This window comes from Stenella coeruleoalba (assembly GCF_951394435.1).
Source record: "Stenella coeruleoalba genome assembly, chromosome: 4".
Lineage (NCBI taxonomy): Eukaryota > Metazoa > Chordata > Mammalia > Artiodactyla > Delphinidae > Stenella > Stenella coeruleoalba.
The window spans coordinates 36167932-36184767 of NC_137149.1; the positions used below are offsets into that span (position 1 = coordinate 36167932).

At 53.9% G+C, this 16836-nt stretch overlaps 1 protein-coding gene across 6 annotated transcripts in view; it reads right to left on the reverse strand.

Moving 5' to 3' along the window:
* The window catches only part of EVC (EvC ciliary complex subunit 1), an 84230-nt gene that overhangs the window by 38088 nt on the left and 29306 nt on the right, over positions 1-16836 (reverse strand). For 3 of the 6 annotated variants that reach the window (XM_079919978.1, XM_079919977.1, XM_079919976.1), the window contains exons 7-12: positions 15842-15979; positions 13004-13162; positions 11902-12120; positions 8583-8799; positions 6729-6877; positions 4185-4283 (exon numbers count right to left, since the gene is read on the reverse strand). In XM_079919978.1, coding sequence (XP_079776104.1) covers positions 4185-4283; positions 6729-6877; positions 8583-8799; positions 11902-12120; positions 13004-13162; positions 15842-15979 — 981 coding nt within the window. The remainder of the gene's footprint in view (positions 1-4184; positions 4284-6728; positions 6878-8582; positions 8800-11901; positions 12121-13003; positions 13163-15841; positions 15980-16836) is intronic. The other 3 variants (XM_079919980.1, XM_079919979.1, XM_079919981.1) reach the window with 2 other exon arrangements.

The following is a 16836-nucleotide window of genomic DNA, read 5'->3' on the forward strand; positions in this document are numbered from 1 at the left end:
CCTACAATATCGTGATCAGTGCCCAAAGAAAGGGGGTAATTATGTGCACATACACCTGCTTAGAGGGTGAGTGATACTAACCAGGACCATGGTAACAGATTTAAGTGCTCACTGTGGGCCTCACATTCTTCTATATGCTTAGCATGTGTGAACTTATCCAAACCTCTGAATAGCCATATGAAGACCCAGATAGTGACCAACCCCATTTTAAGAGGAGACCCAGATACTGACCATCAAAACAGACCCCAAGCCCAGGCCTCCTCACCATCCTCACCCGCACCATCCTGGCCCAGGCCCCCAGCATCTCTTGCCTGGACCGCTGCGATGCCTCCCCAGGCCTCCCTGCTTCCACTTTTGCCCCCTACAGTCCATCCGCCAGACAGAATCCAGAGGGATCCTTGGGAACATAAGGCAAGTCATCTCCCTACTCAAAACATGCCGGCAATTTCCCATCTCCCTCAGAAGTCAATGCAAACGTCTTCGGATGGACTGCAAGGCCCTACAAGACTCTGACCTTAGCCCGTACCTGTCTCCCCTTTCCCCAGAGCTGCCACACTGGCCTCCTTGCTGCGGCGGCTGCTGGAACCCCACATGTGCTGCTGTCTCTCCAGCTCCACAAAAATAAGCCCTTTATCTGTTTGGTTCACTGCTGAGGCCCCGGTGCTGAGACTGTGGGTTGCACAAAGCAGTGCTCGATAATATTCATTGAATGAATGAACCAACAGGCTCACAAGCTTACAGCTGGTCGGCGAGGAAGCCACACTCTTCCCCAGGCCCCGGGTCCAGAGTCATGCTCACCGTCCCTGGGCTCAAGGCTTCCTGATCAACACGCTCAGTGACGGGGCAGAAGGGAAGGTGTTAACTGAGCACCTGCCACGTGAGGCCCTCAGCCCTGCCCTCCTGAGCTGCCATAATGGTCACCAGGCTCTCTGTCTCCATCTCACAGATAAGGAAATGGGCTTGGAGCAGTTAAGGCTCTTGCCCAAGGTCGCCCACCCAGGAATGTTGGGCGCCCACCCGGGAATGTCCTCGCCAAGCATTCCAATCTTCCAATTGGCTTCTTTCCACCACACCAGAGGATTTCAACCTCCACCTTTTGGAAATATCAGATAAAGCAGTTTCCAATACCCAAGGCAATGATTTCCACAATTAAGGGATGTAAAATAAACCAAAGTTATCTGGTACCAGAGGGCCTGATGTGCAATGACGACGTGAATCATAGGAAAGAGCTCTGCACTGACTCTGGGAGAGAAGCTGGCACAGGCCTTGGGCCATTGCTTTCAGAAGGACCTGCACAGATGCACAGAACTGCTGGCCCCCCTTCACCTTGCCGCTGACCCCTCCTCATGCAGGGCATTGCCAAGTGCCTGCTTCCAAGACAGAGACTCCAGCAGCCACCACCCCTCACGCACACCTGCTGGGTTCTCCTGATGCTAGAAACAAGGGCGTCTTTACTTCCTCGGCCCAAACTTCAACGGGCTGGCAACGGTAAGCCAAGTGTACAATATCCTAAGGACGTTGCTGGGGCGTGAGGCTGTGGTCACATCAGCATCATCAAATCTTTACTGAAAATGATGTATTCACTGCCACCCACTGAGACTGGCGCGCGCTTCCACATGTATTTCCTCCCTGTAGCAGTGCTCAGTGTTTTATCCTTGCTTTGTGGAGGACGAAAGTGGCATTTAGTCGACCAAGACTTTAGATTCTAACTGCAGCTCCAAGGAGGAAGTGTCAGCCTGCTGGACACACTGTCCCCTGCTGGACAAGAGCTCAGGTGGGCGCATCATCAATGGCATCTGCCCATGAGTCTTAAGTCCATTGGACTCTCACCCCATCCCCCCAAGGCAGCGGTCCTCAGACTCTGCTGTGCATCAGAGGAAACTGAGGTACAAGTTAGATAACCTGCTGCCGACCACACAGCTGGTCAATGGCTGGGCTGGGACTGGATCCCAGGCCATCTGAGTCCAGAGCCTGTCCTCACTGCAGGATTCACAGCCCACGCTCAGCAGCATGGGTCATGGCGAGGACATCAGCACTGAGGTTAGAGAGACTTACTTTAGATCCCATCTCTCTGCTTGTTGGCTGTAGGACTCGAGCAGGATGGTTGGGCCAGCACAGAGAGATTATGTAACCAATTCAAGGTCACACAGCATGTTAGTGCCCAGAAGGGGACTGGAATTCAGTGTGCTCACTCCCAGCCCAGGGATTTGAGTCCTGACTCCCCCCAGGCATGGTGGTGTTCCTTTCCCGCCTGGGAGCCTGGGGCTTTGACAAGTTGAATCCCACCCTGCACTTTTCCCAAGAAAATCCTTCCTGGTTCCTTATCTGTGAAGGAAGGAAAATGCAGTTTCTGCCTCACAGGATTCTCATGAGGACAAAATGATCAAATACTCAGAAAGCACTTACAACAGTGGCTGGCTCTGAACAAGACTGGCTCCGGTATCAGTTTCCTGGGTAGCCAAGACTACAGAAGTCTATTCTCTCACAGCTATAGAGGCCAGAAATCAAGGTGTCAGCTACCTCTGGAGGTTCTGGAGGGACCCTTCCTGCCCCTTCTGGCTTCTGGAGGCCCCAGGTGTTCCTTGGCTTGTGGCCACATCACTCCAGTCTCTGCCTGTCTTCACACGGCCACCTACCTGTGTGTCTGTCTCCACAATGACTTTCTCATAAGGACACCAGTCATTAGATTTAGGGCCCATGCTAATCCAGAATGATCTCTTCTTAACTAATCACATCTGCAAAGCCCCTCTATTTCCACATAAGTTCACATTCTGAGGTTCCTGGTGGACATGAAATTTGAGGTACACTATTATGGACTGAATTATGTCCCTCCAAAATTCATATGCTAAAGCCCTAACCCCCAATGTGACTATATCTGGAGATAGGGCCTTTAAGGAGATAATGAAGCTTAAGAAAGGTCACAGGGTGAGGTCCTAACCTGACAGGACTGGTGTCCTTGTAAGAGGAAGAGACACCCAAGCTCTTTCTCTGCCACGCGAGGACACAGTGAGAAGGCAGCCATCTCCAAGCCAGGAAGAGAGGCCTCACTAGAACCCAACCTAGATGATACCTTGATCTTGGACTTCCAGCCTCCAGAGCAGTGAGAAAATAAATGTCTGTGTTTAAGGCACAGGCTGGGGTCCTTTGCTACGGCAGCCTCTGAAAACTCACAGACACCACTGAACCCCACACAGTCGCCATCATGACGAGGGGCTGCACTCCCTGTCCTTCCTCCTGTCCTGTCTGGGCTGCCCCCTGACTCCTGGTCCACTTGGAGCTCACCTCCTGATTCAAAGCCCATCTCAGGCATCACCTCCAGCGGATGGCCATCCTTGACCTCACCTTCACCCCTATGTCTCTCAACCCTCCTCTTTGCACCCGTCAGCAGGGATTTTGTAAGGGCAGCCAATTTGGACTGGGCATGTTCCAGGTGCAAGCTGCTGTCCAAGGGCCTCACGTGCATTTGGTGTTCACACCACCACCATGAAGATGGGCATCACTGGCCCCATTTCACAGATGGGCAAACTGAGAACTAGAGAGGCCAAGTAATGTTCTGGAGGCCACACAGCGAGGAGGGAGGAGAGCCAGGACGCAGACACAAGCACTCTGGGTCCAGGTGAAACTTCTCCAGGGTGCTCCCCACCACGGTGGCACTTGTGACCTTCCTTCTTGACCGGGGCCACATTCCACCTTCCCAGCAGCTCTGGGTCCTGCCCGGGGCAAGGAGCTCTGCCTGTCTCAGTCACTGCCATATCCCGGGAGCCCCTCTGGCTTTGGAGGGCTCGGGTGCTCTCTTCCTATTATCTGAAAGCCAGCCGTCATTCCAGAGCTGCACGAGGTTGCCCAGGGAGAAAGAGGTGGCACCAGCACTGAAACTCAGGCCTCCGTTTCAAGCCCAACCCTCCTTCCTCATCACCGCTCTACACTCATGACGCCCACAAACGCTGGCCTATTTTCATCCTGGGTGAGCTGACTTCCAAAGACCTTTGCCTCTAGGGACATTTGGAGGTGAGGGTCCCGAGCACCTCAGAAATGGAAAGGGCCTCAGATGTGACCTGGGCCAACCTCCCTCCCTGGTTTCTGCCAAAGAGGGTCTCGGGGTCCCCCGCCCAGGAGGACGTGAGGTTCTCACACATGCCCGGATCCTGAGGTTTTCCTGCCAGTCCCACTTGAAAACCACATACCTGGCAGAGCGCGGCCACGGCCTTGGTGGCTCTGACATCCTCCTCTTCCTCCAGGTCACTCCGACTCAGCCTTTGCCTCTCCAGGACCTCGTGAAAACCCTGTGAGTAAAACGGGAGCTGAATCTGGAAGGAAAATGCTGATGTTCTTCCCAGAAAAACCTCAACGGACCACGCCTCTCAGGTTGGAAGGATGTTCACCCCAACTTATACACAAGGAAACTGAGGCACAGGGATGTATGTGACTTTCATGGCTTGTGAGTTGTGGCTGAGGCCGGGACCAGTGAATTCGACCTCCAGGAAAACCACAGACTGTGATTCTGTCTGTGTACCCAGCAGGAGAAGGTGGGACCAGCATCCCTGTCACCCTTCTCTCCTGGCCACCCAGACATCATTTTCTGATTTCAGTTGCTGGGGACCACCATCCAGGCCCTGGGAGGCCCACCCAGTGGAGCCCGAGGCCAAGCAGGGCCACTGGAGGTCAGCGCGGTCAGTGGCCAGCCAGACTCCGCTCTGACCAATGGACCTCAAGGAGCCCAGCAGAGTGACAGGGAGGCGTGCGCCAGGTGCCCCAGACACAGGCAGAAGGCACCGCAAGGCGAAACCACGGACGTTGGACTCCTCTTAGGGGGCAGCTGTGGGGGAAGAGGCCCCATGGGGGAAATGAGTAAGCTGAGTCTTGAAGGACAAGGAGGGGTTCCTGGAAGGAAGGTGGGGGGCCAACCCAGTCCCAGCTCAAGGAGCTACAGCAACAGAGACCAGGCAGTTAGAACCCTCTGGCCTTGGTGGGGGCAGAGTGGGAGGGGAGCTGAGAGGGAGGGGCTGCACGTGGTGCCAAAGGCCGTGCTCATTCATCAGTTCCTTGTTCATTCAATCACTTTTTTGTTGTTTGTTCATTCATTCAATTATTTGTTCTTTTGTATCCATCCATTTGTTCACGTGTTCATTCATTCTTTCCTTCATTCATTTGTTTGACTTTTCTTTCATTTGTTGGTTCTTCATTCATTTCTTTGTTCATTCAATTATGTGTTCCTTTGTTCTTCCATCCATCATTCATTGATTCATTTGTCCATTCAGTTATTCCCTCATTCCTTCATGCACGCATGCATGCATGCGCTCAACCCTTCCCTCCTTGGTCCCACGTTTCCTGAGCACCAGCATGTTTCCTGAGCACCAGGTCCTGGCTGTGCTGAAGTCCTGGGTTGCAGAGCTGACGGTGTCGCCGTTTCCACACTCAGGACTTGCACTGAGCAATGTGATGTCAGAGAGAAGGGCCTAGAAATCTCAGAGTAACAAACTGCTGTATAATCATATCTTTTCACTCTCATTTCAAATGGATCTTCTTCAAGACAGAAACAGCCCCCCACCCCACGGTATGACAAACCCCAGAAACCCCAGGCGTGGGCCCTGGGAGGAGGCTCTGTGGGTGCGGAAGGGCACTGGACCAGGGAACCAGGGACGTGAAGACCTCTCCTCCGTTCTGGCCGCTGGCTTCTCACTCGGGTATAGCCGCCGCCACCATGCCGGCCCCCAAGGAGGGCACGTGTCTGGGCTCTGGCCTGAGCCTGGACCCAGCTACAGTCCTGCCATCCCCTCGGCAGAGCTGAGACAAGCAAATGCTAGCGAGGAGAGAAGGACCCAGAGACACAGTCAGGCCGTGGCTGCCCCTTACTGGTCTGACTGAGCCTCAACAACCCGGCAAGGCGGTGCTATGATGCCCATTGCACAGATGAGGAAGCCAGAGGGTTAGCAAGGTCGCTCAGACACAGCGGCAGAGTCAGCATCTAAACCCAGGTCCTGCTGCCTCAGCGCCCAAATGCTTACCAACCCTGGGGGACGCCACTGACAAGCAGCCCTGCCTATCCCCGCCCCCTCCACCAACAGGGAAACTGAGGCAGAGTCCTGCTCTCTCTCTGCGAACTGCAAGCCCTGGTCCTTCCAGCCTGTGCTGGCGCCAGCTCCCTTGCTATCCCTCAAGCAGGGTGACACCTTGCTTCCTGCCCTCCAGCCGGTCTCCTTGTCTTTTTCCCAGTCAAGACCACGAGCGTTGGCTACCTTGGCCACCTCGCTGGTCCTGCCTGCTCAGCCCCCCATGCAGGGTCCTCCCCTGACTTGCCACCTGACCCAGCGAGGGGGGCCATCCCTGTGTGACAGCCTGCCTTACATCCAGGACACGCCTGTCCCCTCTGGGGACATCGCACGCTGGTCTGCATCGCAGGTTGGGCCCTTGCCCTGAGCCATCTGTGTGAAGCCCTCTCCACGGCCCCTCCCACCGTCTTTCCATCGTCCCAGTGAGGGCGGTGCTGCTCGAGCCACTGGCTTACAGACCAGGAAGCTAGGGATGCAGAGCCCAAGGGAGCTGGCTAAAGTGACTGGGCTGACAGGTGGGAGGCAAGGAGAGACCTCCCGAATGGCAAATGCCAAGGCCTCTGGCTTCCCAAGCGCAGTAGCGGGGGGCCGAGCCCCCTCCTGCCACCCTGATCAACCCGCGTGGCTCCCTGGGACGGCTGTGCCCGCGGACGTGGGAGCGAGTCAGGAGCAGGTCACCTGGAGGAACTCCTCGGGGTCGGCGGTCTGCGGTGCCGTGGCCAGGAAGCTCCTCTGTTCCTTTTGCTGGGCCAGCGTGAGCCTTGCCATCCCCTCCGCCTGGTGAACCAGTGACGCTTTGACCAGGTCTCTGCCTCGCTGGACAAACTCTGAAATTGAAATAAAACAAGGTTGCTCCCCCGGCGAAACCTCCACTGGCTGCTTCTGCCAGCACGTGGAGGGTCAGAAACTCTGGGGCAAGTCCCCTTTTTATTCTGGTTTTATCATTCAGGGCCCTCTCCCTGGGGTCCAGGACTCAGAGCAACATAAGAGGTTTCATGTAATTGCTGTGCAGGGCGGCCGGCCAACCTGACCAAGAAGTAAACAAAGGGGTATTTTCCCGGAGAAAAGAGTGTGAGGGAGGGGTAGGTGGCAGAGGGAGGGACAGGTGACACAGGGTACAGAGAGCCTGAGTCTTCAGGAAGATAGTGACACGTCAGACTGGAGTCGAGATTCAAAAACTGCCAGGGTGAGTTATTAGATCAGCAGAAGAGAAGCAGGGTGAACCCAAGGGCAAGGCACCCTGTGGCAGGGGAAGGTGAACTTGGGGAGAGAGGGGCGGGGCCTAAAACCACCCTTCAGCCCACCTGCGTCTTTCGGCCCCAGCAGTGCGCCAAGTACAGGGCCAGGAACTGGGGTCTACCAGTGAGCAGGACCCAGCCCAGCTCTCAAGATGTTCATGGAATGCAGGAGAAGAAATTATGCTGCATGAGGGCCAGGGCGGTGGCAGGGCGGGGGGGTGGGCGGAAGAGGGGGCACGCGCAGCGTGGGACCCCGGAGAAGGCTCCTGGGAGTAGCGCCAAGGACGAGGTTGGTCAGATTCTGTCCACTTGGGTTTTGGGGGAGATGCTGAGCAAGAAGCTGCTGAAGCAAGTGAGGGCCTGGCGACGAGAGGTCTGCAGTCCTCGGAAGTGTTGGTTTCAGCATCTCACACCATCCCCACCGCCACACACAAACACACACACACACACACACACACACGCACACACACACACGTCACACCTCCTTCTGCACTTGGCCTAAGGCAGGCACACTTCCTTAGGTTTGACCTGAGAATCTGTTTAGCCTCTGGCACCAAAGAAAAGAGTGTGGCCAGGAGAGACCGGAGTCCTCCCTCTGCCTAGACTCCTCCCTCCAGCCCTGACTGTCTCCTTGTCTCCCCCATCTTGTCCAAGTTCAACAGAGCCCCACCTAGGGGGCTGCTTCACCATCCCATCCCAGCCACTCGCTTCCCACTGATAAAGCCCAGACCACTGTATGTGGTGACCCCCAAGGCCAGATGCATTCAGATTCTACATGGTCCAAAGTTCTAGCCAACAGAAAGTTTTCCACGTGGTCACCTCCTGCAGGTGAAACACCTGGGTTTCCTCTTGCGGGTCCCACCAGCGGTGTGACCTGGACTAATTCCCAGATGCCCTTGATGTCTTGAGCCCTGATCTGCCCATCTCCCAGGGTCGGCCCGGGAGCAGCAGCACGTGTGGGAAACAGCCACGCTGGGTTCCCTCTCCTGCCCCACGTGACTGACCCCTGTCCACGCTCACCCACCTGCAGCTGAGCCGGGCCCCGGGCCACATGCAGGGCTTCCGGGCGTTCCCGCCTCCTTCGCCCTCTGCATGTTCCGGGTGCTTCTCTGGCAGCCTGAATCACTGATGGCGATGTGCAATCCCGGACCCGAGGAGGTGACCTGGGATGGCAGCCTGCGCTAGCCTCACGGGAGCTGCTCCCGACGCCTGCAGGTGCCGCCACCAGCCCTGGCCCACACAGCCTGCAGCACACACGGGGTGCCGGGCGCCCGGGCCTGGCCCACTCGCTCACCCCTGCCGAAGCGCTCCGCCTCCTCCCAGAAGGCCTTGTGCTGCTGGGTCAGCAACTCCTCCCTCTGCCGCCCCGACAGCTTCCCCTCGACGGTCAGCAGCTCCAGGCTGTGGGAGATGGCGGCCAGGCGGCATCTGGTCTCCTCCCGGATCTGCAGCTTCAGGAACTCGATTGTTTTGGCCACGTGTGCCCGCCCCATTGTCCTCTCCAGGGCGTCCTAAGAAGAGAAACACAGGCGACAAGGGGCTGGAACGCCCTGGGTCAGTCCTTGGCCATGAGGGTCTGTAAACAGTCACGGGCTTGGTCCTGGGGCCCCACCTCCCTAGGAGCAGAGCACAGGCCAAACCGCTCTCACGAGCTTCGTGTGTGTGCCTCAGATGGGGACAAAATGGTCCCGCACGGGGACGTGGTGAGGCTGATGCCGCATAACACAAGGAAAGCGCTGGGTACTCGGTGAGTGGGCCAGGCTTCTGGGGAGGAATTTAATAAATGCACACGACCAAAGAGGGAAGTCCCCCTTTCCCATTGTCATCCCCCCCCAGTCGACGGGGCCTCGGGCCTCCACAGCCCTGGAGGAGAGACATTAGAGAAACAATAAAGGTCGCGGGACCTTTGGCTTTCGAGCCTCCGGGAACCTGAGTGCTGGGGATTAAAGAGATTTGCCGGGTAAGCCTGACCTGGAGGGGGGCCCCGGCCGTCAGACTTTAGAACCGGCCTGCCTGCCCTGCCACGCTGTCCTTCACTTAGGACACGGCTCTCGGACAGGACGCCTCCCCCGTGGAGGACATGTCCACCAGGGGCAGGGGCGGACCCTGCAGTCTGCGTCTCCTGTCCTCGCGTCTCAGAGAGCAGCCGCTCCAGGAACCTTGTAGAATGAGAGCACGTGCACCACATTAAAGCTGCACGCCCTGCGCCTCAGAAGGACACCTTTCCCACCTAGGGGTGGGCCCCCAGGACCCCCGGCACGGCGGCCTGAGTTCGCCTCCGCCCTTCTTCCCCACCACGCCGGCACCCTGGCCTCCTTCACACCCCTCCACTGCGTCTCCTTCCAGCTGGCCCAGAGCCACGGCCAGCTCAGGCCCAGGTCACTTCCGCCCTGGGCAGTACCTGCTCTGCCAGCCTCCCACCTGCCCGCTCCGCTCCACCCCGCCCGCCCCCCCCCCCCACGCACGGCAGGCAGAGGGCCTTTCTGAGGTGCAAACGTGGCTCTGCCATCCTGGGGCCCAAACCCTGCAGTCACTGCCTTCAAACCAAGTCTAAACTTCTGGGCACGGTGCACGAGGCCCTTCAGGACCAAGCCTGGCTGAGTCTCCAGCCTCGTCCCACACACCTCCTTGCTCCTGGCTGCCCAGCACACCCGGCCTTTGCACACACTGCAACACCCTCCCGGCCTCCTCTCACTCCCCTGCCTGGCCAGGTCCTGCTCGTCCTTACGCGCTGTGTGGCACCTTCCCTGACTCCCTCCACCTCCACGGCCCCCTCCTCTCGTCTCTGCTGCTCCTGTGCCTCTGTCTAAGCATAGGGACAGTCCCAGGCTGGACTGACAGCCCTTGAGACAGCGGCCATACCTGCAACACCCAGTAACCAGCCCTGGGGCTCACTGTTTGCTGAACTGCATTGGTCTGTGTTTGAGCAACGTGTGAACAGGGCAAGGACAATGATCCCCCAGTTATGGACAAGAGCACTGAGGTTTATTCTGGAACGCCACCCAAATAGCCCAGGGACAGCGGCTCTGAACCTTCCTCTCCGCCAACTACATGAGCCCGACGGCCGTCAGCGGACCCATGACCGCTAGAGGGCGCAAGAGGATAAGCGCTCGGTGCAGGTGTGGCCGGCAAGGGATCCAGCGAGGCTCAGGGCGTGGGGGACAGCGCCCAGTGCCCAGAGCAGCCACCTCTGAGGCATCACGGTCACGCCACCCGGCTGGAGAGTGACAGCTCAGCCTCTGGATTTATATTCAAGGAGAGACGGGAGTAGAGTCGAGAGGCGAGCATGAGCAGAGGGGCATCAGATGGAAGGTGGGAGGAGTAAAGGGACTTGCGTGGGAGGCGAGGGGGCCACCGCTGGCTCTGAGAGCTGTAGCCAGTCCTCAGACGTGCCCGGGCTCAAACTTGGCTCCAGACCTGCATGACCTTGGGCACAGAGTCCTCACCTACGCCTGACTTACAGAGTGGATGTGAGCATTAAATAAGTTAAAATAGGTAATGCACTTAAAATAGCAACCAGAAGACAGTAGGTGCTCATGAATGCAAGCTGTCGTCATAATTACGTACAGCAGGTCCCCACATCCCTCCTACCATCCTCTTTCTCTCGAGCATCCCTAGAAGCTGATTCTGATGACCTCTGGGGCCCTTTCCAGGGCTCTTCCAGTTCTGATATTCAGCAACTCCATGCGACACATTCCGACTGCCCAGGCCAGAGTTCTCAGACGCCTGCAGCCTGAGAATTTGAATTCTTCTGGAGTTTATCAACAACATACTCTGACACACAGGCAGAGCCAACCCGTCCCTCTCTGTACAAACACAGACTGTAGCTCTTTCCACACATCATTACGATGACTTGTTTACGTCTCTTTTGTTTGCTGACACTTGGCCTGCCATTGTCTAATCCGTATCACATACTGAGCACTTCCCCTGGGCCAGGCTCTGTTCTAAAGGTCCTACATGTTGTCCACTTTCTAACACTCTCAGAGCTGATGCTATTCAGATTCCCATTTTACAGATGATGAAACTGAGTCACAGAGGTTAAGTAACCTGTTCAACGTCATACAGCTAATAAAAGGCAACTGTGGGATGAGCTCAGGTTTCTAGCTCCCGTCTGCAACACTGTTCCTGTAACAGGATGTGGCACACGGCAGGTGCTCATGAAATGCTGACAGAAGGAAAGGCCTACAGATAACCTGGAGAAAATTATTTCCCTTCTTCCTATGTGGAAGTGACCGGCTAACACTCGGGCCAGAGTCAGCTAAGGATACGTTTTTCTTCTGCATCAATATCCTGCTGATGGAATAATAATTAAATACAAAGAAAAAAAGAATAAAAGGAAAAAGATCTTTCTCTTTGATAAGCATTCATATCGGCAGCATTATCAAATCAAAATCCAATTCAAAGGGTTTGGACGGCAAACCAGGAAGCCTGGGGCACAGGCTGAGCGATATCATTAGGCAACATGGGAGTCCTAGGTGAGTCGCTTAGCTGGCTCCTCTGCTCTTCGGGGATGAAATATCTGTGTGTCTTTCAGCAGTGCGGAGGAGGGAAAGGAAACTATACGTGTACGTGACAAGCAAAAGCAAAGAAAGTTCTCAAACAGCTGTGTGCACCTGGGAATTTGTTAAAAATGCAGATCCTGATTCGGGAGGGGGGACGAGATTCTGCATTTCTAACCAGCTCTCAGGTGACGCTGATGCTACCGGTCTGCGGACCACACTTTGAGAAGCAGAGCAGTTTGTGCGGAGTCTGAGGAGCTGAGTCTCTGAGCTGAGGGCAGGGCGGCTGCTGCAGGTTTCTGAGTCAGGAGTGCCCTGGGCAGGTGCACAGGTCTGAAATGTAATTCATGAGTTCTCAAGGTCAGAGGAAGGGGAAATGGGTGGGTAGGTGCCCTGGCCTTTGCACACAGCAGGGCTAGACCGAAACCTCCACAACAAAACCCAGCAGTGACCGAGCATTTCCCCGGGCCCTGCCTGCAGCAACTCCTGAGACCACCTTTTTTAAGTACAGTCATTGAAGCTCAGAAGGGTTAAGTAACCTCTTCGAGATCACACAGCTTCAAGTGGCTAAGCTTAGATTCAAAGTCAGATTTGGATTTGTGGATTCCTCTGCGCCAGTGGTTTGCATTCCCAGCTATACATCAGAATTGTTTGGGGAGTTTTAAAAACAGCAATGCCAGGTCCTCCACTTCAGACCAATCAGATTGGATCTCTGTGTAAGAGGCCCAGGACATGGGCATTATTTTAAGCCCCCTAGGTGGTACATGGGGCCGTCCAGGAGAGCTAACCAAAGCTCCGTCCACACCAGTGAGCATCAACTATGACTACTCACTGTGGTCACCTGGAACCTTAAAAAATCCAGACTAAGAATCTTTGGGGTGGGGACCCATCTTGGACCCAAGCATCAGTACTATTTAAACCTCCTCAGATAACTTCAACGTGCAGCCAGGATTGAGAACCACCAGTGTCCTATGCTGTAGTGATGTGGGGCGGGCCAGTCTCTCCACTGAAGGAATGGTTAGATGGATGGACGGACAGATAAATGACTGATGGATAGATGGAGGGATGGATGGACACACCGCTTTTCTCTGGCCTCTATATCCCTTTCTACAATCTGCAGGTTTTGAACTTAATGACCCCGACGGTGCTCCAAGCTTCCGGATTCCACGCCTCTAGTTTGAATATCACGTTCCCTCCCTGCCCCCTCCAGCGTTACCAGAGCCTGCAAATCCTGAGAATCACGCAATAGCCCTTCAGCTGCAATCATTCTTTCTGTCAGAGTCATCATGAGCTGTCGGGCTTTGGAGCTGGAACACTTAAATTGGTCCACCAGAAAGTGCTGGATGTTTTCCATCTGTTTCCAGAAAGCTTCCATCTGTGAAATGAGAATGAGATGCAAGAGGTGGGGGGAGAAAACTTATTTAAGAAAGCTTTAAAGCTGTCCGGCTCAGGCTTGGGCATTACTATTCACCCCTTATCACAAACTGAGATTAGAAACAATTCTACAAGTTGGAGAAAGTTATCTTGGCAACGATCACATTCTCCATTCTCTTTGTAGGTGCCAGTCAGTTTGGAGGTGGCTTTTCAGCAAACACCAACGGGCTGCTGATAAGAAAGGCAAGCACCATGAATCTCTCAAACAGCTGAAAGACTGCCCGGCAGTGGGGTAGGGAGCGGGGCGGGTGCATGAAATTCCACAATGCGCTCCTGGAAGCTTCCAGATCTTTAAAGGGGATTAAACGCATCCTGGAAATAAAAGCACGAATGGCCATTTAATTATTGATTATTGTCCTAAAAGTATAAAAGAACAATATGACAGAGATGACGACGACCATAAAAACATTTTGCCTTCAAATCTTTTTCCTTTCTCCACCATCTTATCAGGAGCAGAGTAGGGAATCGCCAAGTGGTTTAGAATGTTGGGGGCTAAATTTTTGTCGCTGCAGCCTTCCAGACCCTAAGAACAACGATGCCCATAGTCATAGCAACTTTCCTTTACGGCACTCAGGTTACAAGCCAGGCTCCGTCCTTCACGCATTTTATTTCTAGATAAAATATGTATCGGAGGTACAGGGAACAGGCTCAGGAAGTTAGGTCACTCGTCAAGGGTCACAGAGGCAACAAGAAGCAGAGGCATATTTGATGCAGGTCCCTTCAAGTCCCACAGCTGTGATTTTCTCCATCTTGGTTCCACCTCTCAGATGCTGAGAAGGATGTTGCTTGCTGGGCAGGGTCAGGAGAAAACCCACACCTGCGCGAACCAGCACCTCTTCGTAAGTTTGCTGTCCTGTCTCAAGGGCCTCGTGGCAGCTCAGCAAACCCTTTATCTTCACTGGCCACCTCCTCCCTCACATTCGCACCCGGCTCTCGCCCCCTCTCGCCCCATCTGACGACTTCCTTTCCAACTATCAGAGAATGTGGACTATCATCTGTGAATTCCTGCACACCCGGAACCAGAGCTCTACATCCAAGCAGCTTCGCCTCTTCTCTTCCCATCGCAGAGAACGAGGATGCCCACTCCGCTCTTCTGAAAAACTCGTGATGCCCCTGGCATCCACGACCTGACTTTCTCCTGCTTCTTAAAGGTCCATACTCTGCTTCTTGTCTTGATTCTCCTTGACTCCGGCTCCTTCAGTGCTGCCAAGATCCAAGATCTGGCATGAGGCTCCTTTCTTTACCCCTTCCACACACACCCCTGGACCAGAAGCATCTCAGTTAGTGAAGGACACCAATACTTCAGAGACTCTTATGAGAATGATCAATCCTCTGCCTGAAATGTGCAGACACGGACAAGATATTCCACGGCTTCCGGGAGTCCATGCACCACCAGAATCTGGGTTGAGTGCCCTCCCTTAGCCATCTCATCCCGAGAATATCCTCGCTCTCCGTGAGATCCTACCTGAGCTTAGTGGGGACTCTCCACCCCCAGGCATCTCCAACTCAGGATGTCAAGCCACACTCACCATCTTCCCTCCGAACTTGTTCTCCTTCTGGGATCCTTATTTCTGTAGACCGGATCCTCTATACCCTCCTCTTCCCACCACCTTCTTAGACACCACCCTATCAGCTCTCCCACTTTTTCTTACCTCTCCATCCCTACTGCAATTGCCTTCCTGAAATTCCTACTGGATTAGCCCCAAAGTCCCTAACAACCCTCCACACAGCAGCCTGGGCAGTCCTTCTAAAACACGGCCAAGCCACCCTCTGCTGCTTCAGTGATTCCCATCTCCTTGGCATGAGACGAAAACCCTCAGGGAAGACCTCCGGCTTTATCCTGCTCAGCCTGCTTCCTAGCCCTGGCTCCCTTCTCTGCCCACCCACTGGACAGCATCCATCCACACTTCTCTCCAAAAGCTTCTCGATGACCCTTTCTTCTACAAAGACCTTCACAACCCTGGGGTAAAATGAATCGTTCTCCCCACTGTACCTCAGTCTTCCCATACTTCTATCTATCATGGCACTTGTAACCCACAAAGTCCTCATCCGTTCGCCTGTCAGTCCCCCCCACCAGACAGGCCTGGGCATCTCCCTGGCGGGGCCAGGTCTAAGTTCATTTTGAATTCCCAGAGTCCAACACAACACCTGCGTGCCAAGAAAATATTTGTTTAATTTGTAATATGTGAACAGCAGGTAGTAGAACCTCAAAGCAAAAAAGAGAGTTTGAGGGAAGCCATCCTCTCTAGAATTTAAAACACGCTTTTATGAGTGATGCCTGGAGTTTGAGAAGTTAGCAGCTGGCATCTGCTCTAAGCCACAAGGCGGTAAGGACACATAGGGTTAGAGTGATCTTTGCTTTGAATGATAAAAAGATCGATGTAAAATTTAAACAAGGAGAATTCATTAAGAGGAAAAAAAGACTCCCTCAGTAAATCTTGGCCCCTTAATTATACCTTCTCTATCACTAACTTCAGAAACTGGATCCCTGGCTCCAGAGCAGAATGCAACAGGGAATTCCAGCATTAAACATGCTTCTAGGTACCATCTCTTTAATCTCGCCAAACGAACTGTCCCAGAAACCACGCTTTTTATATGGGAAGGAAAATCCACCACATACATTAGCTATTAGATGCTCAGAATATTCTCTCTCTTTCTTTTCTACATCTGCCAGGGTGATGTATTCAGAGTCACCAGCACCCAACATCTCCGTGTTTGACAGTCTGACCTGAAGTCTCTTTTCTAATTCCTCCAAATCCTGGAGAAAAAAAGAAAAAGGTAAATATAGAAAAAACCTAATGTATCTTAAATTCTAGAGAAGAAATGCTTTTATTTTCACCCCATTATCATAAAATATTTCTTAACCATAATTAAATGCTTTGGGTGTTGTCCTACTGAAGGACTGATGATAAAAATCATCAAAGGGCCTCGGGAATAATGGATTACATATTTTCTTCTATAGTTTTTCCCTCATCCCCCCAAAACAGGCCATATTTTAAAAACAATGAAATAGTATCTTCCTATCTTTGTGAAGTCCGGGAACATGTCATGACATCTGGGGTGTGGGATGGAATGTCTCCTCCCCACTCCTCTGGTTTCCATGGGGAAGGATTACTTAGTACACCCCAGGGAGGAAGTGATATGTATTTGACTGGCGGTTCCAAAGCAGGAAGTGAGCACAGCCCCTAGCTTGCCCAACCTCTTCCTCTTTGGGATGGACCATTCAGGGGAGGCCACTGCTCTGGTGCGGCCTCAGCCCAGAGTGAGCTGGGCAGCAAAGGTCCATCTTCTGTGTGGGGAGGCCTGAGGTGGCCCAGCTTTGCCAGTAAGCAATTTAGCTAATCCTGGGATTCAGTGTTAGGAAGCAAGCCATGATCGCTGTGCACCTAAGCTATGTCTTCCAAGCTGGCCCCTTTCAGTGATGAAGCTGACATTTCTCTGTCTCCCCAATGCTTTCTCTTAATTAACTCAGAACTTAGAAGGAAAAGGGGAACCCTATGTATGGAGTCCTTCAGACCCCAACCTGGAGTGTGGAGGGTTTGTTTTCTGTTCTGTCCTGTTTTCTGGGCTGTTCTGTTTTCTCTAGACCTATGTTCACTGACATGTCATCAACAC